This window comes from Oreochromis aureus, linkage group 1 (genome assembly GCF_013358895.1).
Source record: "Oreochromis aureus strain Israel breed Guangdong linkage group 1, ZZ_aureus, whole genome shotgun sequence".
NCBI classification, from domain to species: Eukaryota; Metazoa; Chordata; class Actinopteri; order Cichliformes; family Cichlidae; genus Oreochromis; species Oreochromis aureus.
This window is the reverse complement of record NC_052942.1, coordinates 27885894-27909052: the sequence shown is the minus strand read 5'-3', so window position 1 is coordinate 27909052 and position 23159 is coordinate 27885894. Positions and strand designations below refer to the sequence as shown.

General features: G+C 39.1%; 1 protein-coding gene across 2 annotated transcripts in view; it reads left to right on the top strand.

The window, feature by feature from the left end:
- LOC116313265 (frizzled-3-like) overlaps positions 1-23159 on the top strand; it is a 29881-nt gene that overhangs the window by 3128 nt on the left and 3594 nt on the right. For both annotated transcript variants that reach the window (XM_031730887.2, XM_031730886.2), the window contains exons 3-7: positions 18506-18702; positions 19070-19372; positions 19507-19669; positions 20046-20345; positions 20618-20869. In XM_031730887.2, the coding sequence (XP_031586747.1) occupies positions 18506-18702; positions 19070-19372; positions 19507-19669; positions 20046-20345; positions 20618-20869 (1215 nt within the window). The remainder of the gene's footprint in view (positions 1-18505; positions 18703-19069; positions 19373-19506; positions 19670-20045; positions 20346-20617; positions 20870-23159) is intronic.

Sequence of the window (23159 nt, the reverse complement as noted above, 5' to 3'; positions counted from 1 at the left end):
GACTCACACTATCCATCTGTATCGTGTTACCTCCCTTTCCTACTCTTTTGTTACTCCTGAAGAGCAAGAAAGGTGTTGCTCAGTGACTACACAATTACTTGCTTGTAGCAAGTATTTCTTAGTACCACAGGCAACATATATACCACTGTACTTGGGATGTGGACTTGTTTGGGTATATTAAATTACTTAAGTGCTGTTTAGTAATTCCCTATGAAAAAGAGGAACGATGAAAAGGATAATTTACTGCAAACAAAAAGATAAAATCTTTATAGCCATGTTTGAGTCTCTTTTAGGGGAAAATTCAGGCTGAGTCATTATACTCTGCAGACCTTTGCTTGGTCTGTTTGTGTCTTCACAAATTTCCAAGGCTGTAGAATGAAATCCCATTACACATGATGTTTGGCATACTTTTACCCATGTTTTGGCTGCCTTGCAACTGGTGGTCTATGGTTTAAAAACATGGAACAGTAATGCATACAATCAGTTGAATTAAATCTGCCTCCAGCTGTTCATAGTTGGCGTATTAAATTACCCCTGTTGAAAAGCAGATGAATTTGAAGAAGGCCTATGCTGGCTGTGCTTTTTGCATGTTTAATCTTTGGGGAGTTTTATTTTTAGTTCATGTTTAGTTAGTATTTTCCCATGTCAAAACAAGATGAATGTCAGGCAAAAGCTCAAGCCCAAATTCTCTGTTTTGCCCTCTTAATATTAGATCAAAGAAAGGGATTTCTACTGTATTTTATGTCAGGATATGTTGTGCAGGAGACTGTCAGACTCGCTGCTGTCATACGCTTGTTATTTCTCTTTAAAAAAATAAGGGGATTAGGAAAAACAGCTTTATTCTGGATTGACAGAAATGTGTTTTGAATGGATTCTAATACTCCTACAGTCATAGGATTCATTCAGCACATTAAGGAGCATGCAACTGTTTATATCAAGTCAACTCCCAAGCATCATGTCAAAACATGCTGTGTTAAAGATTGTGAGAAGCGTCTGTTGTTGAACTTGATTTGACCCAGATGAAGGAGCCAAGTAACTGACACCCTCGGTCTCCCTGCAGTCATGGAAGAGACAGCTTTCTGAAGATGGTTGAGTAGCAACATGAGCCCTGTTAGCTTCCCTTTTCTGGTCTGCTGTGACCAGGCATGGTAGTCCTGGTGGGATCCCTGGAGGTAATTTAATAATATCTCGTTGGACACTGGCTGCATAATACAAACGGGTGTGCTCACAGGGATATATATGCATGTGCTGGTGTTTATGGGCATGTGTGTTAGTGCTCAGTTTGTGAGCCATCTTGAAATTGCATTTGTACTTTATTTGGTAGTGAGTACAATTTTTGATTGTGTGCTTTGGTTAGTCTAGTATCGTGATATATAAAACTGGTAGAGTACCAGAACTTGATGGTGAATTTTGTGTAGCGTTTCCACCCCTCAAATGTTCCTATTGTTCCAGTGTTGTTATCCCAAGCATCCTTATTTGGAAACTATAGCATGTTGGCACATTAACTCATTTTACAGACTCTATGAAATTCTTAAAATTTGAAGTAATAAACACAATTTCTGCAGATTCTTGAGTGCCCACATACCTTACAGCCACTACAGCTTTTCTCTTTTCTGAGAAAAGCCTTACTGGGATGATTAAATTACCGTGCCATTTGTGTTATAGCATTATTAGTTGAACTTTCTGCTCTCAAGCAGCTGTTCACCAGCAGCAACACAGTTGGGTAAACACGTGAATGTTCTTTGTCTACATAATTATATTTATACTAAAAGGATGCTTAAAGAGAGAATCCCTGGGCCAGTTTACCGTTTTCCAGCTTTACACCAAATTTATTGGGTTTCCTCTTTCTTTTGCCTATGCTTCACCTCTCCAAGTAGTTTTGTGAAATGTAACTTTGTAGCTTTCGTGTAATCTTTCTGGCAAACAAACTGCAGAAGCCTAAAGCGAAAACTGGGGGTCGTTTTTGGCACTTGAAGAGGTTTTAAGGCGCAAGTATCTGCCTAATTTGGCATTTTCCTTCCTGCATAGCGTCAGTACATTTGAACAAAGATTAGACAACCAGAACTAGTTCTGGTTTCAGGCTTTTGTAAGAGTTCAGAAATTATTTAATAACTGGACAAGTAGAAGTGATTCATTAAGAAGCATCATCAGGTGTGTGTCCATTTGGGTTTTTTTTTTCTTGTAACAAAATGTAAAATAAACAACTGCTGCCAAAGCTGCGTGAAGCACTTCAGATGCCTTAATGAAACTGGAGCCATTCTAAGCAGCTGTTGTAGTCATTTTTTCGGGTCAAATCACATGATGAATGTTTTCTCTGCCTCAGTGGCAAAGCTTTCGTGTCTTGGCTTTCTTGCAAAGCAGACAAGCAGTGAGCTGTCATGTTACGACCCTGTTTGTTGTCAGTCAAGCTTCTCTGAGTCACAGAACTGGATTTTAGAGACATTTTTGTATTTGAAATGGTCCTCTGTTGTACATTCGGAGAGTCCGGAGACTTGATTGACGCTGAAAATATAACCTTTTCCTTCCTTTTTAAGTTAAAAGCAAAGCCATAAAAGGATCGTCCCAGAGTGTGTTCATGATAAATCCAGGACACATTTATTTAGCGCTTCATTGACAAGCTCTAAGTACTGATCAGTATGTTTCATGTGTATAATTGCTGAGCCTGGCTAAGGGCTGATTCAACTCCAGCATTTCCTGTTTGAGCGTGAGCGTGAGTGTGTGTGAGAGAGAAAGGCAGAAAGAGTGAAAGAGGGGAGGTTAACAGTGCCAGCTGTCATCTCTCACTAGTGCTAACTAACTGCTAATCTCTCGCTCAGTTCCACAATGATGACATTGAGTCCCACAGACCGTCGGCCATCCCATCTGCCACAATAGTCAATTAAACATGATCAAACTTGGTGGGAAAGTCAGAAATATAAGGAGGGTTTTTTTAAGAGTAAGGAGATGAATTTTAAAATGGGAAAAGGGTGCTTGGGTAACAAATGAAAATATTTCTTTGGGAGTGTTGTTGCATGCGCTCACATGTTTCCATGCTTTTGTGTCTGCATTGTCACTTAGGAATCCAATCTATACTGTCCATCTGCCGCAGCATGATAGGGCTCCCAGAGGACGTGGTACTTGAGGTCTGTGCATGTTAGACACAGTTCAGACATATGACATCACAGGGATTGAGTATCATCACTAAGAGATGGAAACTGATAACATGGCTCTAACTTAATCTGGGGTTTTCCTTAAAAGTGGAGATTTATTTCCTGAAAAAGTCTCCCTAAAATTACAGACAGGTTATAAATTACAGGAAAAAACAACATCTGCGATCTTAGTAAGGTGTTGGGTTACCATTTGCTGCCCGAGCTGCTTCATTGCACCAGTGATGAAGTCACTACCCGACCTTCCTTAGGTTTTTAACTGGGTTGAGCTGTAGTGACTATAAAGGGCAGTTCAAATTCTGGCTTTACATATTAAGGCTTTTTTGACACCCTGTCTCTATGTTGGGGGCATTGATAACCTGCAAGAGACCACTTCCACCACTGTAGAAATGTTTCATTATTAAATGAAAGTGATCAGTTAGAAAAACATTTTGCTTTCCAGCGAACCTTCACATTGAGGGGACAAGTGACCCACCAGATCCCCTTACTGAAGCGGTCAAGGCTAGGATTATATTTGCTTGCGGACATACGGGGGGACAGCTGTGGACACCACAGATGAATAGTTGTTTTCATAACTTTTTTTATGCACACTTGGAGGAGGCATGAATTGTTGGGGCATTGTAGTGGATTTTCTGCGTTGACAAGTCTGTGTGGTCATAAGAGATTGGACGGCCCATGGATGTCTTCTCGTTTACCCAAGCACATCCTCCTTACTTTCAGACATGGAAACTATGACACTGCAAAGTGGGTTAAAACTATATTATCTCTACAGACTTTATGTTGATTTGTATATAGTATATCTGCTGTGGATGTAAAGAAAGGTGGCATGACAGAGAGGATGTTTGGTTGCAGCTAAAGAAAACTGAGCTGGCCATGAAACAGATCCTTTGTTATATATATATATAAATAAATAACTATGCCTCATAATAGAATTGCTGTGCCTGAGGCCGTCAGAGCTCAGATGTCTCTCTGATGCTTGATCAGAGAGTTACCCTTCAAGTTATTAGTTTTGCATTTAATTTTGATGGAATTTAGGTTAGAGGTCATTCACTTCTATCAGCAGTTTTCAATATCAAAATGATTCTTTTTTACTAAATTAGGTTAAAGTTAAAACAAGAAATGTCAAAACACTCAGTCGGGCATTTTTGTTATTTCATAACGTGGTCAGTAATTGCACGGTGAGGAGAAGGAGCAGAGTGCGTGCAGCTGAATGTGCTTCATGTTGCCACACTCACAAATTGCCAGACCAGAGTGTGACCGTAGCTGCCTTCAGGATTTTTAGGGTGACATAGAACATTATTCTGAATGGTAAAAATAAATGTGGAGTGATTGCACTAGTTGCCACTGAAATTCAGTGTAATCACAGAGATGTTACTAAGAATTAGCGTTTCTGAGGTCTGAGTATTGAATTACTAGCTGTTGGAAAACATCCATGTTAAGTCACTGAGGGAACTTGTCATTGCTGATGCTGCATGAATCAACACACTGTCTGACACAGAGGTCATCAAATGGCCGTGGCTGTGGTGAATGGCTATGGATAATTAATGGATAATGTAGACCTTCTGCACACTGAACACTTAATCTAACATCAGTTTCAGCTCCAATAGAAAATCTTTATCGCCTCATACCTACTATACCTATTTAACTTTTAATTCTATCCTATTATTGTAGGGTCTTTACCTTTTCAAAATAAAGCACCTTGAGGCGACTGCTATTGTAATTTGTTGCTAGATCAATAAAATTGATATTGATTGCTATTTGATTTATTATAACTGACCCCTGTCTGCCCAGTTTTATTCTGTGATATTGCATTTGTTTTATTGAGCTTTATTGAGTTATTAGTTATTGATGTTAAAGTAATTTCAAGATTTTGGGATAAATTATTTCTTATCCTCCTACTTACTTCATCTAATTTTCTTTTTTGTTCCTGTTGTGTAGAATCACTTTTAAGTTAGTAAAGCTCATGCAATATCATTCGATATATTTAATTTTAAGAGAGATTTAAAGAAGGCCTTGTTTTACTCTACTGTATAGCATAGTGCTTCTAAAGCAAAATTATATTGGTCGTTTAGTAGGTTTACACCACAAAATCATGCATTTTGGAGAAATCGCTTTTAGGCAGAGAAGTCTTTGCTGAGCACTGAATTCCTTTGAATCCACTGCTGAATCCAGCTTATTTAGACAGGTATTTAAAAAATGTCCAACAATGTTAAGAACTACTATTAGACTAGAGTTCGGGTTGTTAATATATTCTGTGTAACCTGTAAAACATATACTCAAGTCATGAGGTCAGTTGTAAGCTCAAAGGCAACAATAGTGTGAATATGATGAAGTGACAAGCAGGTCTTTGCATACTTAATTATTAGGAAAAGATGCTTAAGAGCTTTTCCTATACCACAACAACACCTTTGTTTTATAACCTAGTTCAGGAGGGCAGCCAGTTTGAAATGATCTAATGCTTATATACATGCATCCATGTGGGGTTAAATTCCCATTTTACACCTTTATCATAATGCCCTAAACTCAGATGTGGTTAAAAAGAGAAAACATTTGGGCGCATGCGTGCTGCAGAGGTAGTTTAATCCGTTGAGGTCACCAAAAGAACTGGAGGTAGAAGAAAGGGATAAAGGGTTAAAAGAAGAAAATATGTGGGGCAGTAGAGCAGAAAGAGAATGTCAGAAACTAAATGGAGGGAAATTCTGACAGAGTGACGGGTTGTGTAAAGACTTTAGACTCTACTGTCTCCGCTGTTTGTGTTTCTCTCACCATGGGGTCCTGTCGTTCAAAATAAGACTGCTCTGTTTAAGAACGACCACACTGGGGCTACCAGGTCCCCGCAACAGAAAGTGTGTGTGTGTGTGCATGCCAAATCTAGTGAGTTGGAGGCTTGTTGTGCTTAAGTGTGAGCTGTTTTTTGTTTTTTTTTAAACTTTGTGCATATGTGAATACGAAAGAGGGAATTAGTTGTTATAGAAGTGCGTTTGTGAGCGTGTGATGGGTTGGTTGAGTTTGTGCTATGCCGTGTGTGTTAGTGTGTGCATGTTCAGAGCATCTGAAGAGGCTTATTACCCTATTCACTCCCCAAGAGACAGACAGGTCCTCATTCGGTTTAAAAGTTCCTGTTTGTTTCAATTGAACACTTGATTATGTTGCTTGTTCTGACAGTCTATTGAAGCCGCCAGCCCAAATGAAGCAATCATTTATTTATACGCAGAACAAAGGCACTGCCTGGCCCTGTTTTTTGGCACAATGTTCCCATCTACATAGCTTCCACTATGCTTATCCACCCTCACAATGCCTCACAAAGCTTTGTAAAGAAAGATTTAAGGAGAGATTGGAGAGATTTTCCCATTTCTCAAACGCTGCTCTGTACCCTGCTGTAAATATAATAAAACAGATTTTTGCAATGAAAATAAGAACCATAATGGTTTGAATTGCCTAACCTAATACCATTGTCAGTGCGTTACAACAATAATGCTGCTTTAAAATGAAGCTGAAAAAGTATTAAAGTATCAGGCAAGGGGAAAAAAGAAAACTGTATTGCCTGACAACTATCATTCTCTTTTTAAAGGACTTCTATCACCTTTAACATAAGGTTTTACATTTTTATTAAAATGATTTTGTCCTTTTAATTAAAATAAAAAAGGCAATAGTGTAATCTCCAGGTCTAATAAGCTAAAACATATAAAATCCTTTTTTTCCCTCTTAAATCCATCTTTCTCTCCCTTTCTTTCCATGTTTATGACAACCATCTGTTGTTTCTTCCAGACCTTCCAGATGATTATGTAATATCAGCTTTGGGATACTTGCATGGTTTGTTAATCCATCACCTGCACTGCATGTATGCCTCAGTGCGCATCTTCCTATTTCTGTGTGTGGGTTCTGTACTGAGGTCTATCAGTTCAGTTGACATGTTTCCCTTGGAAACACATTAATATAGGTTATCCATGTCTTATGGACTTAATCTGAACGCATGACCCAGCTACAGAACTGTGTGTGGAAATGTGTGTGTGCAACTAGCGAGAGATATTTAACCCAGCTTCACACTAACATACACACATACACAAACACACCAGCATTGATCCCCTTCTCACGCAAAGCCACTCAACACGAGGCAGCTCTAGTGTTTTCAGCTCACTGCAGGTCAGCATTAAAAGCTCTAGCGCTACTAATTGTGCACTTATGTGAGCCACATTCAGCTCTCAATCCTCCAAAAATAGCTCTCTTATACATAAAATGTATACAGGATTATTGAATAGTTTTGTAACTATAAAGAACAACTGAACTGCTTTTCAGACATTCTGCCATGTTTTGTCATAAAAAGTACGCTTGTGTGTATTGCTGCCTATACAACTACCACCCTACAAAAAAATGTAGCCTTTTTTTTTTAATGCGCACTTTTTAAAAACTGAACGGTATAAAATCATTTTTTAAAAAGCATGTTCTGAGATCACATATTAATGTTAACAAGCAATAACTTGCACTGCTTCACATGGTGCACTTCTGTTTACTGTATTTTCAACCATCTTGCGCTCCTTCTCATTTTTTCCAGGATCTTTTAGAGGTCCGCCTCTTTTACATTGCTGTATCTCTTCTAATCAATATACCTGTGCTGTGATCGTTATTGTTTTTTCTGCTTCTATGTGGTTTTCTCATGTAATTTTTTTAATTGATAAAAAATGCACTGAGAACAATACAACTAGTAAACAGAACAAATGAAGGCAGTGAACAAAGAAACAACGGTTTTTCCTCTGGTGTGGTAGTTTAAAATAAACACAGGCCGTTCATGAAACAGGATATTAACAGAGGTTTTTATGTAGTTATGTGATTTAATTGCACCCTGAGGAATGCTCATACAGATGCCTCATAATGAAAATAATTTATTACACTAAACATGAACTTCAAAATGTATTGTTTTAAATATATACACGTATATAAATATATTTTTCAAATGTATATATTCTGCAAAATATCAAAGATTATCCAGGTGCTAGAAATTTAGTTTTTTCTCATACTCTAATAAAACATGCAAGTTGTAGCAGATGGATGCACAGGCGGCTTAGATGGTGTTAGGACATGTGTGGGTGATCTGCTTCAGCTCCATTGTCACACTCTTGGCTCCCCACCTACATCTTTATCATTTCATTTGACCCTCTCTCCTACGCTTCTCAGTTTCTTTTGTTCTCACTTTCACACTTTCTCCGTGTCGCTCCTCGTGCGAGCGTTGCTATACTTTTTGGATGGTTCGTCGATCGAAAGAGTCCTGCCACAATGTGAGTGTGGGTGAATGTGTGTTTGCATTATCTGCAATGAGACATGGTCCTGTGAGAGTCTCTACATCACCTGTTGCCATGGTAGTTAAATAGGCAGAGAAGGAAAGGCAGGAATGGAGGGAGACAGGCAGGCAGAGGAAGGGAGGAGAGGGAAATTAGATGAGTGCATGCTCTAAAATAAACTGAGGAGGGGAAGGACTGCAAATAACAGGGAAAAGGGAGGAAATTGGAGATTCATACTTGTAGCTAAGTCATTTGGTTGAACAATACAAATTGCCCTGGAGTGCTATTTGTCTTTGAAGATTGGACGAGTCATCGGAAGTCTTAAAAATCTGTGATGTTTACAGTCAGAGCAGTGAAATCATTGAGAAACATGGTGTAGCTGCGTCTCTCCACCCACACTAATGAAACAGCAGTTGCTGGTAATATAAAGCATAAGGCAAAGACAACCCATAATTTTCTCTTTGTCCAGTCAGCCATGTCTGCCTTTGCTAGACATCAGTGAAGAAAGATGTAATTTCAAGTAATTTCAGACTGTGTCATAGATACTTTAACTGTTCTCTTCTTAGCATAGGTAATACCAGTAACCCTTCCCAACAGCTGATTATATGAAACATGTGTCTACTCCTTTTTCTTCTTCTCAGTTTTTCTTGCAAGAATTTTGTTCACCATGTTCAGAAAGAGACAGTGTTGTGTTTTGTCTCATCTAATTTGTGGTGAGATTGGAATTTGTTACAAAATTACAGTAGGAAAAGCTGTGGATAAAGAAACAGAGCAAATCATGGCTGTTCCTGTTAATATAAATATACAGAAACAGCCATGTGTATATGTGTGTGTGTGTGTGTGTGTGTGTGTGTGTGTGTGTGTGTGTATATATATATATATATATATATATATATATATATATATATATATATATATATATATATATATATATATATATATATATATATATATATATATATATAATAGAAAATTTCAAGATTGTTGAGGTTTTAAGTGGATAGAAAATGCTTAAATCCATGTTCATTGATTGCGCCGACATATCTTGTGCAAGGCATAAATAATTTAGCACCTTGACTGGCACATTGCAATAAAATGTTAGCAGGTTGACTGAAAAGAAATCAAGGAATGTGCACCACTGGATTATTCACACAAAGGAGATATTGGATGTTTTTATATTTTGGTTAAATAGTTTTTGTTGAACATAAAATGAAGGCGGGTGGGGGAGTCAATGAATGCTGATGTTGGAAGAGTAAAAAAGGAAAAGGAGAGGTAGAGGTGGACAAGTGCGTGTCAGCATAATTGCAGGGAGTAAATGGGAGGCAAGAAAAATAAGAGATGAATACGGGAGAAAGAAGATAGGAGGAGAGGAGGAGGGGAAGTGAACGTGAAGGGGAATGCCATTTGCGGCTTTGTCTGGTCCTCCCGAGCGAACGACGGATAGACATGGATAAACGAACAACTGAATGAAAAGAGGAAAGGGTGTGAGAGAACGCTGCCCCTTCTTTAACTGTCTTTTCAGAGATTAGGGAGGAGAGCATCACAGTGTGTGCAGTTCATCTATTCATGGCCAACGCCTGCGTCTCTCACAAGCATGTGAGAGAAGAGAGGGAGCAGGGACATAGCCACAGAGAGACTGTGTGTGTGGATTTCTTTATGAACGCATTAATCACGTGTACATTTTTATCAAATAACTGTGGGATTAATTCTATCTGGTAAAAGTGGAGAAAAACTAGGCATCAGTAAGAAAACAGAAATAGAAAACAGGAGGTGAGCTGATCCAATGAGAGGGAGTATGTAGTCTGCGTGACTGTGAACTGCAATAATGCACTTCTCTTGCACAATAGAGCACTAGAGACAGTGTGATTGGCTTTAATGTATGGAAGCATTAGAGGAGGATGCTGTTAACAGTCTTGAGTGTGTGGAGGGATCAAGTGGCAGGAAGAGAGGCTGACGCAAACAGGAGCTTTTTAGTTTCCGCAGTAAGCAGGAGAGAAATGCACGATTTAGTTCTCATAGCTTAGTGGAGTGGGGATGTTGCAAGGATGTTATGTTTAAGATGGCTAATGGAAGTAGAGCCGATGTGGTCTGACAGCATTTGTGCTGCAGGGCCTGCCCGGCTCATTTGAGAGTGAGTTGTGTGTGAGACAGAGATTGGAAGAGAGGAAGGAAAAGAAATGCAGAGCGTGTGATGGTGATGTGTCCAGATGGGCTTTGCTAAGGTTTAGTAGGCAAAAGCTTGATTTGTCTTCTCTAAATTCCCTCTCGTGCATCAGAGGTGAAAGAACCGAAAGAAGCATCTAGCAGAGCATCAAAAGATCAGCATTTTAGTACCATTAATTTACAGGCAGATTGAGGTGGCTTTATAGAGAAAGTGCGTATAAAGATGACACATTAGTAAAACATATAATCTACAAGTTTCTTAGAGAATTTATTACTAAATGTAAATGCATTAATATTAGATATTTCTGGGTTTAACAGCCATATAACCAATTTTTTGGCATTACGATTAATATCTAAAAGCATGTTATTGAGCATTATGTATCCCAGTATCACTATTCTGTGGCGAGGGCGGGAAAAAAAACAAAACTATTTGTGTAAGCTAAGAACTAAATTAATTATTGTGCATTTGTTAGTCACGCACGTCAGAATGTTAAGTTAGACACGTTGATTTAAAAGTATGGGGTATTTGGGGGAGGGGTTAGAAAAAAGCATTACTTGCCAGTTCAGAAGCCATTTCATTGGAGGCTTTTGCTCACCAGCCTGTCACCTTGATTTGACCACAACACAAAGCTGGTGACAGTTTCAGGAAGTGTGCGTGTGTTCGTCTGGGCTTCTCACACTCTAAACACTCTTTCCAATCCATTTGACTCCCTAATCCACCGAGAAACCGCCGCTCTTTTTCCCATTCCACTCCAGTTTTTTTTTTCTTTTCTTTTCCCTCTACCCCTCCCTCAACAGTTGACGAAGTGTCTGAGTTTCTGCAAAGTTGGCTAACTGGATTTTCTACAAAATCCACATACGCACACACACAAAGACTGGCTAAACTGACTACTCAAAGATATTAGAGATCCAAAAACCAAATGTTCATATTTGGATATGAATCCTGTTTCCAGTTAACTGTTCTTGGCTGCTTTGGAGGGGGAGAGGAAAAGTAAGGAAAAAAAGGGAGTTGGGCAACGAAAACAAATTTAATTCATTGTATGGCCAGTTGGGAATATTGGACGGCAAGGGTGTTAACTCGTTTGTAATGAGTTGTGGTAAGGCCAGCTTTATTGACATTGCTCTACCACGATGTTAAGATATTTGAAAAATGTAAGGGCACAAAGCAGCTCACCATCTGATTGTGTATCATTCACAAAAGACATGTTAGTGTGTCATAAGGAAAATAAATAAGAAAACCGGCAATATATAAAAGTAATCGCTCTAAATTGTTGACCGTGGACCATGAGCTTCATATTTCAGTAGCCTAAGGCAGAAGTTTCAATAATGTGTATATATAACACATTGTCACCATTTTATTGAGTTTTCTTGCCGTGCATTCACCGGGTAAGCCCCTTTTCCTTCCCAAGGGACATGATTGGTTGGTGAGCGTGAGGAAGGAAGTGCTTTGATCAGCTATAAAGATTCTAGTTTCCCTTCAATCCTATATTTTTCCTACTTTTTGATTTTGCACTTTGGTCTTTTTTTTTCTTTCACTTCCATCTTTAAATTAGTTTTTGCTGTCTATCTCCTGTTTACCAAAAGTATTGCCTGCATTAGGTGAATGTTTATCACATGCCTCTTTCTTTCTGTTTTTCTTTTTTCTTTCTTTCTTTTTTCTTTCTGAAGCTTTTTTAGTCTCCTTCCATTTCTTTCCCTCTCCCTCCCCCGGCTTTCTTTTGAGAGAGGGAGTAAAGAGAAAGAAACTTAATCCCTCTATTGAATAAGAGGTGGACCAGTCAGGGGCCTTTTTTCTTATTTTGCTGAAAAACCCACTCTGGTTCTCATTCTTTTCTTTGTGAATACTCAAAGTTGTCTGTCCCGAGCACTTGCTCACACACATACAGTCAACATGTGATTTTTTTTTTTTTTTAAATTGATTTTCCCCACCATTGTCTGTGTTTGATGGATGGCTAAATTCTGCATGTTGTTTTTACTATTAAGACTATATTGTACAGTTTAAATTAAAAATATTGTTATATTTGATTTAAGGGACTTTAAACTATACCAGTGGGGGTGCCACAAATTCAGAAAGCATAAGTTTCCCATGCACAGCCATTGGTTCAGCGGCACTCATGCTGCACTAAGGGCTATGATGAAAGCCAAATTTGTGAATGTTAAAATGTTTCTCACAAATACAGATACTCGGTGACTGAGGTCAAACCAGCATTCATACCATTTTTAAAGCTGTGTGGGGGAGATGTCAAATTGAAGTATTGCATGATGGATGGGGTTTTGGAAGTATGTTTGGTGACCATTTGATAACTGTAGACTTTTTTAAAGCTATGCGTTTTGTGCAACTATGTTCTTGACTGGACACAGTAATTTTTTATAACCTACTTTAGCCTTGATTATTCATTACAATATTTTAAATTCATCTAGTGACTACTGTGTCAGTTTTTTTTTTTTTTAACCTTTAATGACTGAGCATAAAAAGTTTTTGCACATCTCCAATTATAATTCACAAGTGTTCAAGTGTAATCTGATCTTCATGTGTGTCACAAATATAGAAGACACAGTCTGATTAACTAAAGTAATAAAACAATTTCAAAGTTAATTGAAAATCAAGTACATAAACATGAACTTCCTGGGGGTTTTTTGTTTTTGTTTTTTTCCCCTCACATTGAAGGCTGGAAAGAAAGTCAATACTTACTTAAATGTATCTGCTCTTTTCATAAAAAGGGTGTCTTGATCACAGCGTTTAAAGAAGCAGCATTGCTTTAAAAAAAAGTAAATATCAGAAAAATATTTTTAAAGACCTGGATGTTAATAACCCTACCAAAGGACAAACTGCAAATAGCAGAACTGCAGGACTGTTGCTTCCAAATGAGGTTACCCTAGGGTGGCAGAAAAACACCTGCAGTGACATCTACCAAAACCTTTGTTCCTGTTGTCTATAAGAAAAGACACTGAATAATAGGATTGATTTTAATGGAAAGACAGCATAAAGGAAATCACTGCTATCCCACAAAGCAAACCAAAGAAGTAGAACTGAAATGCACAGTGCTGTGCTTGGAGGAAAAAAATCCAATGCACACCATGAACAACATCTCCTGCTGACAGTGAAGCATTATGAAAGGAGTGTCAAGGTCAGAGTCTAAAGGAACAGCAATTTAAAATTGTATCCAGACGTTTTACAGGGGAGAGTCAGGGCACCAGTGTATGACCGAAGCTTAGGAGAGATTGTGTGAAGCCAAAAAAAATAACAATTACTCAAAGTACACAACTAAATCGACACAATGATTGAGAAAGATAATTAATATTTTGGAGTACCCAAGCTAAAGCAATGACCTAAAACCAATTACGATGCTGCTGGATGACCTAAATAGTGCAGCTTAATTGAGACACGATGAACTAAAACAGTTTTGCGGGGGAGGAATGATTCAAAATTCCTCTTGCTTGTTGTCTGTGAAGCAGCTACAGGGAACATTTTGTTTTTGTATCTTGCACTGTGTGTGTCTTTGTCCCTGTGTGAGTGGCTGTTAAATGAGTTTGTCACATTATGTTTTCTGTAATTGTGGCTCGGTTATCTAAGGTCGGACTGCATTTTAGAATCCATTCAGAAATGGTGGTAATGCCAGAGTTTTCACAAATTTGTTTTCCAGTAGGTGTGCTACTAAGGATTGACACATAGCTGCCATTTAAGGATATAAAAGCAAAATGAAAGGAAAGATATAAAAGATATAAAAAATAGATTAAAAGCGGGACACCACAAACTCTTTAGATTTTTAAACGGCTGCAGCATTTTCCCAGCAGCTGCAGACAGCAGTCTGTTGCACAGTGTGCTTGCTCACTCGTGGATGGTATGTTTGTATGCATTAAATTGCATATTTCCCAGCAAATTTACTTGGGCAGAAACATGGCAGTAGTTTAAATAATCTGCTTTTCTGAAGTTTTGGACTGCAACTGTTAGTTTATTTGTGATATCTCAATAACTTGGCTAACTGGGAAATGTAATGGATAAGACTATGTGCTGGTATACTGCAGATTTTAATGGAGGTGCACTGTACATTTAGTTTGTTTTTCATGTTTTTTTTAAAGGTAGGTACCCGTTTTCTTTATAGTGTGACTTTATTCTTTCTTCATCATCTGTCCACTATAGACTAAAAGAAATAAAACAATGCAGGAAGCAGATCCACTGCAGTGGTTGTATCCTCTTCTCCCCACCCTACTCATTCTTCCACATCTTTCCATGTCTTAATAGGCTGTCCTCTCCCCTAAGGCAGATTTGTGGGCTATTCTGCTTTCCTTTCCCTGTTCCTCCATCACAACTGACACACAAAATGCCAAGCAATTCACTCAAGTTGCCCGCCATGGAAGGCTGATTGCCATCCCCCTTCTCTCTTGCTGGGTGGCACAGTTAGACCACTTAATATCAATATTCTCTTTGTGGTAGGAGATGTGGGGGCAATTGCCCTGACTGCCAAAATAGTTGTGCACACACACACAAGCTGACTTTTTCAGGCACGCAAGCCTAGCATAAGCACACACACTGGAAACGCAATAAGTGGGACATAGGCTAAATACAAGAACACTGACACATACACACAAGTGCACATGTAAACCTACACGCACTGGCAAAATGGGCAGAATGGGGACATGTAGAAAAGGAGTTGCACACACATTTGCTGTAGAGTTAGTATGAGGAGAAGAAAGCCTCCAGCCGTCCATGCAGGCAGACACACACTCATGCAGAAAGCAGATACTCGTCGTCTAAGTGTGGCCTTAGGCTCGTTGAGTGAGGTGGGAGTACATCAGATAAACATAGCTGTTGAAACTGAGGACCAGAACACTTTCAGATTTTGTTTTTCTAAAATGGCTTGGAAAGAATTAGACTGCACTTTACTGAAAGACTGCACCAGTACGGAAACGGTGAACGCAAATGGTGAAGTGATACATTCAAGTAAATGTAAAAATTAATTTGAGGAATTTACAACATACTTGGAATCACATCACAGAACACTTATCATAAACATTTCAACATAAACATTCAAATTAGCAGTGATATTTGTGGCAGTGAGCCACAGTACCATATGAGCCAAATCAAATCCTAAACTAAATTCTGATTTTGCAGTCTCTACATCTCAGACTGCAAAAGAGAGGGACAGGTTTTAAGCTGCTGACAGTTGCAGCTTGTCTCGTTTGTCTGTCTTCTATGTTAAGCATGAATACATGTTTTGCTACATTAATAAGGATACCTGATAACACTGTCATTATCATCAGTTAACATCAGAGACAGCATTAGATGGCGTTAAAGAATTTTAGAAGAGTGTCAATCCATTATATCAGTATCTCACAGAACATCTTATTTCTGAGTAAAGTCCTTGCAGTGAACATGACTCATGTCAGACACTTGGAACTCTCCAGTTTCAGCTGGCACCACCTGAACATATGTACTGTGGTTTTGGGGTGTTTTTTGTTTCTTTGTTTTGTTTTTTAAACATAGTACAAAAAAGAAATTGAACGTTCTCACACAGTCATTACACTTCATATCCTCATTTTAAGGCCTAGAAATATTGCAGGCAAAGTTACCACTGCAAATACAAATAGGTGTGTGTGTGTGTGTGTGTGTGTGTGTGTGTGTGTGTGTGTGTGTGTGTGTGTCCTTTTATGACATCTCAGGGTAGGGGATGCAAGTGTGTGCCACAATTATTTTTTTTAAATTGTAGATTAATCCGTTTGATTGCTGTAAACACAAAACTGTTGAATGATGCTCGTGCTCTGTGTAATATCACACAGTTGAGGCATTTCCCTGATACCCCTCCCAGGCAGGTGAAATTAGTGCAATCTCCCTCTGGCTGAATGTGCATGCACTTTGACTTCAGCAGTTTCAAAAGATGCAGGCTGATCCTGTGATCAAGCCTTTGGGCTGAATTGTCTGAGATAGATGACTTTCCTTACCGTCAACTGAATTACTGTATTTCAAATCATTTGAAATACACATCCTAAATCTTCTGCCAGGTTCTAATTATTTGCACCTGAACCTTTTATTCCAGTGTGGAGAACTTAAAAGTGTGATAAATACTTTTTTGAGTTTGAGTTTATAATACAAACTAGTTTTTCATGTTAGAATAAGAACATCTCCTAATAGTTCTGCCTTCAGTCCGATGTGTATTTTGGTAGATGCAATCTTTATACAAATCAGTCTTTAATTTTTTGATTAATCCTGGTAACATCACAAAATCTCCTTAGAAGAAGTAATAAACAACATAACTGAAATCCAGTTCCTAGATTTGCACTGATTGGTAAATCTCCAGCGCAGCGCACAAATTTGGATATATTTGATTGGTTAGATATTTAGCTGAGCCTTCACTCTGGACCTCCCCATCATGTAATGAGGTTTGCGTGTTATTCAAAGAGAAGTTTGTGCTCCTGTGTGGCTCCTGAAGCATCTTAGAAAACACTGAAGAGGCAAGATTACCTGAGAATTTCTTAAATACTATTACAGCAACATAAAAGGATCATTTTTCTAGATCAGTTTTCATACCATTGGCCACAACGCAAGCTGCTCATAAAATAAATTTTTAAAAAGAAAAAGAAAAGCATGGGTTGCAAAATTCATGAAGTTGAGTGGTGGCGTGTGCACACATTCACATGTGTCTCTGTGCAATACGCAAAACTGTGTCACACTCATCTCATGCACCACTGCATCCATTTACTGGTGGAACATCTCCAGTGTGCAGATCTGGAACACGGCAATTGAGAACGATCAAAACATACTCGCAAGGCCTGACCTCACACAGAAATGAGCATAAAACACACACTCGCATTCACTGGTGCGTGGATATTTTCACAAATGCTCTCTATATGAGGATGCACTATAGTTTTTATGATAAGCAATCAATGCAAGTTTACTGTTTTGTGTCGCACAAACACATTTTTTCCTTTACGCATATGCACAATGCAGTGTTATGTGCAGTCAAGCAAGTGTATTGTTTCACAGCTGTAGTCTTTACTCATTACTGCCCTGGTTCTGCTCTGATTTCTTTCCTCTTTAGTAAAAGATCCACCGAAAGCTCCGTTTTAGTGCTTTCAAATGATATGAACTGAATGCAGGTCACTTCACATAGACACGCTGCTCACAGTGCACGCAATGTTATTAAAACATATGAGTGCATCTGTAAAATAGCATTATGTGAGCAAGTTATAATGTGATTGTTTTAATATGCAAGTAATAAGTATGTATGAGTTACATTTTCCTGGTAATTTGTTTTGAGATCTTCTAACCAGCACCATGAAGGTCAAAAGTCATCCTTAAACCATTAAGTCTGTCCCTACAGGGAACAGGGTATATAATCTCCCATGTGTGAAAAGCCCTGCTGTTTGTTTGCTCATTTTACTGACAAATGGCTGTAGCTCCAGCCTTCAGTAGTCTGCCTTTGCTGTCCCCAACTTCAAAGAGATCTGTGGTAATATGATTGCAGCTGTACATATTTCATAAGCCTCTAACTGCTGATGAAATACTGAGTAGTAGTGTAAGTTGCAACTGAAAGATTATTTGCTATCCTTCTCGCTTTCCCTCCATCCCCTTTGATGTCTATTTCTGGCTAAATATGAGCCTTCTCGTGTGTGCTGCTGATAGCATTTAACGTCCTGAGCCTGTGTGTAAATATATATTTATAAGACACTGCATGTGTGTTAGGATCAGCCACATACATGTCATGTTTAATACCAAGCTTTTCTTGCTGATTAACACTGACTTTAGTGTTGAATACCAGCAGCACCAAATGTCAGTGTGTAGAGGTATTGCTCTGAGATTAGGATATCACTTATCATTTACTTTGCACAGTCAGTGTTTTTATGTCATAGAGCTTTGCATAGATGAAAATACTGGTGTCAACATTTTATTTATGCATTTTTTGTTCTTTTTCTCCTCCAAAGCCTTTTCATCCAATGGTAAACCTGGTGTGCAGTGCTGATCTGAGGATGTTCCTGTGTGCACTGTACGCTCCAGTCTGCACTGTGTACGGCCACGTTTCCATGCCATGCCGATCCCTTTGCCAGCGGGCCAAGGATGAGTGCCACAAACTCATGGAAATTTTTGGCGTAGCCTGGCCAGATGATATGGAGTGCAGCAGGTATGAATCTGCTATATTTTAAATCAACTTAATATTTAAAGTCTCAAATCTTTCATTAGTCTCCTTCCTTGTCGCACCTTTGTAAAGTTTTTTTAAATTTAGCTTTATTGTCATTTTAGAGTTGCTGAGATGAGGTACATCCGACTGAAACTTTTGCTTGATTTATAGTCCTGCATTAAATCTACAGCATAGGCTTCAGTGTACAGGTTTAGAGCAATGTCATAACCTAGATAACTCTATGTAGTGATTTCTTACCTTGATGTAGATTATAATATTTTTCCTGAAACTGCTGTGTTAATGTAGCCGTAAGGTCATTGTGGAGTCTGTTGTCTTTATATAATTTTTTTAAACTTTTTTGGGGGGGCAGGTTCCCAGATTGTGATGAGCCCTATCCTCGTGCAGAGGACCTGCTAACAGGCTCTGAACCCACTGACCAATCATCAATGACCGTCCAAAGAGATTATGGTTTCTGGTGCCCCAGAGAGCTCAAGGTCGACCCAGACCTGGGTTACACTTTTATGGGCAGGAAGGACTGTTCTGCCCCATGCCCCTCAATGTTCTTCAACCAGCAGGAGCTCACCTTCATCCGATACTTCATTGGAGTTGTTTCCATTGTTTGTCTGTCTGCAACGCTCTTCACCTTCCTGACATTCCTGATTGATGTTACAAGGTTTGAAAAGTTTAATGTAGTGAAATAATAAATAATATCTCCAGTCTCTTTTAAAATAAAGATTTCTTTGAAAGTATTAGTATCGTTGCAGTGGAGAAAGACACGAAGTCATTTTCTTTTATCTTCCTCGATAGGTTCCGGTACCCTGAGCGGCCAATAATCTTCTACGCTGTGTGTTACGTCATGGTGTCGCTGGTGTTTTTCCTGGGTTTCCTGCTGGAAGGCAGGGTCGCGTGCAACCCTGTCAGCCCTTCCCAGTTCAGAGCATCCACCATAACACAGGGCTCCCACAACAAGGTTTTGCTCATTTTTATGGAATCTGGGTGGAAAAAACTGCCCGATTTAAAATTGTCGGCACATCAGTGATGATTTACTGGGCTAAAAACTTCTAAACTAGATTTTAAATTATTTCTTTTGTGGTTGAATAATGAGGTTGACAGATGTTTATTTAGCAATTAATAAAAATAACTATGCTACACTTTAAAAATGCTTGTCTTATTAACTTCATTACTTTATCTTTATTACACAGTGCAATCATCTATTTCCTGACTTAGAGTGCACACGTGTCATGAATTTACTTTTTACTACCATATAGTTGCAGATTTACAGTTTTGCTGACCTTTCCCAAATGATTAATTGATCAGAGGTTTTTCCTCCTGTGTTTCTCTCTCAGGCATGCACCCTGTTCTTCATGGTTTTGTACTTCTTCACTATGGCCGGCAGTGTGTGGTGGGTCATACTGACAATCACTTGGTTCTTGGCCGCCGTGCCTAAATGGGGCAGCGAGGCCATTGAGAAGAAAGCCCTCCTCTTCCATGCGATTGCCTGGGGCCTCCCAGGGGCCCTGACCGTCACCCTGTTGGCCCTGAATAAAATCGAGGGAGATGGGATCAGTGGAGTGTGTTTCATAGGGCTGTATGACATAGACGCCCTGAGGTGGTTTGTTCTGGCACCGCTCTGTGTCAATGTGGCGGTGAGTACAGTTCAGGAGATAAATGAGTGAGTGGGTGGATGAAAGAAGTGGTGAGTAGGATGGATGTGGTGTGAACCGATTAATGGCTGCATGAAATAATACAAGTGTGGACATTGGGAGAGATGGATTGGTTAGTAATGATGGGTGGGTGGTTAAATGTCTTTTAGACCTGTCTGTCAGTCATCCAACCTTTAAAAGAGTAATTTTTTTTTTTTTTTGTAATGCTTCTACTGCTATCACTGAGCCTTAACTTCTCGTCTGTCTTCTGTCAGGTTGGCGTCTCCCTGCTTTTAGTGGGCATTGTCGCTCTGAACAGGGTGCGCATGGAAATTCCTCTGGAGAAGGAGAACCAGACCAAACTAGTCAAGTTCATGATCCGGATGGGAGTGTTCTCTGTGCTGTACCTGGCTCCCTTGTTCACTGTGATTGGCTGCTACATATACGAGCACACATACCGGAAGATCTGGGAGAAAACATGGATGGAGAACAACTGCAGGCGTTATCACATCCCGTGCCCATACAAGGTAAAAGGATGAAAATAAGAAAGTGCACGAGAATGTGATGGTGTTAACCTCACTAGACAAACTATGTTTCATTTCTTACTAGATGATGTAATAATAAAGTGAAACTTTAGAGAAGACACTATCTGTGCTTGTTAAGACGGTGCTTGTGTAAATCATTTTTACAGCTGCCAGCTGTTGTGCTGCAACTTTATACTTGGATAGCCTGTCTTAAGGAAAAAAGTGTCGGAGTAGCTAATCAAATCTGGTAGTCTACAGTCTGAAAACACATGCTGCCTGTTTTCTCAGCTGCAAACAAATATCAGAGCTCTGTGCTTCTGTCACTCACAGTTTGTCTGTGCTGTCACACTGCCAAAGTTGAATGGTGAAAAACCACAGGTGCTCTGTTTTGAGGAATCTGTGTTTTTCTTTCCTTACTGGGGAGGGAGCTTGTCTGTGTCTCAGGAAAGAAAAGTGTAAGACTACTAAACATATCATAAATAATGAGAACAAGATACTTCTCCAGTGGAAGGAGCTGACATCAATATAGCTTCCATTCATGCACTCCTCAAATGGTCAGGATTCCCAAGTTGTGAAGTCATCCCACCAACTTAAGTCTGTTCATGTGCTTTTTAAGTCAGACTGAGGGGACAACATGGACCAGGAAAAGGCAAAGTACTGCAAAATAAACAAAGTGTTCATAGCTGCTTTTGATATATAGTTACTTAACCTGTCTGACAAAGATTATCTCTAGAATTATCATTTTTTAACTAGTATAAGTTGGTGTATTTGAACAGCACCACCTCACAGGTAGTAACTAATAAAGGATCATTTATTTTATGGAACATAATTAAAGAGAACGTGTTTGTCAGCTAGTCAGTAGTGGGTGTGTGGCAGAGTCTGTAGAAGGCAAAATAACCCAAGAATATGTGCTGTAGCTAAGTTGATGTAGTTCAGGAAGCTAGTATTCAAATCAGGGCAGTGAGCAAAAGAGACCTGAAAGGATGGAGCTTTTATAACCAAGCCTCACTGAGCCCAGGTTTAGCTCATACAGCCAGTTACTTCAATCAGCGCCTGTAGAATAAGTCACAGCACAAACCACAACACAAAAGCCAAAACACAGACACATTCACCACCTAGAGGTCATCACAGTTCTTACACTGTTAGAAAATAACTAATATGCAATAAAGGAATTAATCAAACTTTTCTTACAACTATTTTTTAGCCAGTTATTTACTTTTATCTGCCGGGTTTTAAGAAAATGCAACTCACATAGCCAAAAAAAAAGAAAAATCATGTCTGTTTTCTTGGTCTGAAAGTCAATTTTTCCGATTATCTGACCTCACATGAATACACAATTATTCAAGAATGGAGCTCAACTTTTTTTGTTGGTTTTTTTTAAATTTATTTATTTTTTAGCTTTTTTACAAGTTAAGCCTTGCCGTTGTTCTGTAGGCCAGAAGTTTATAAAAACATGAGGGAAAAACAAAGTCTCATTTAAAAACAAAACAAAAGTCCATTCAGATTATTTTTCTGGTTAGCCAACATTTTAGCTAGTTTATGTTAACCACTCGGTTCTGAGGAATAAATACAAAAATGTACAATTACTAGTTTAACGTGAAGATGATTTTTAATTGGTATCTGGAATTTAACCAGGTTTTATTCAGATGAGCTCTTGCCTTTGTTGTAGCCAGTGACGTCAGGTGATTACAGTAGTGGGAAGACATTTAGGAACTACAACAAGAACACCAATGCTTACTTAAAGAAAGAAAGCATTGTGGTGAAGTGGTTAGCGCTTTCTCTGCACGTCCTGATTGGCTGGTGCCTTTCACTGTACAGTTGGCATGTTCTCCCTGCATGGGCTTCTCCCACATTCCAAAGAGACACACGTCACATTAACTGGTGATCCTAAACTGGCCGTAGGTGTGGATGTGAGACCGTGTTGTCACCTGTCTCTCTGTGTTAGCGACCTGTCCAAAATGTACCCTGCCTCTTGTCCGACGACTGCTGGGATAGGCTCCAGCCCCTCTAAGTTAAGCTGTTAAGAAAATGAATGGATAGATGGATTATTTCATGATCAAAGGGCCAATCTCAATTCTCCCCTTGGCTCTACCCCTTCATTTTTCACTGCAGCTTAGGGCAAGGTGGTCCTCCACGCTCTGTTTGGGGGGCTAGATGACCACTATCCTTCAATTTCCCAAAGACATGGGATACCTAAGGGCCAAGGGTGGGAGCTGGGATTTGGCCAAAGATGCTGAGTGCTTGGTTGAGAGTGGGTAAGAGCTGGCACTTAGTTGTGTGTGCGGCTGAGTGA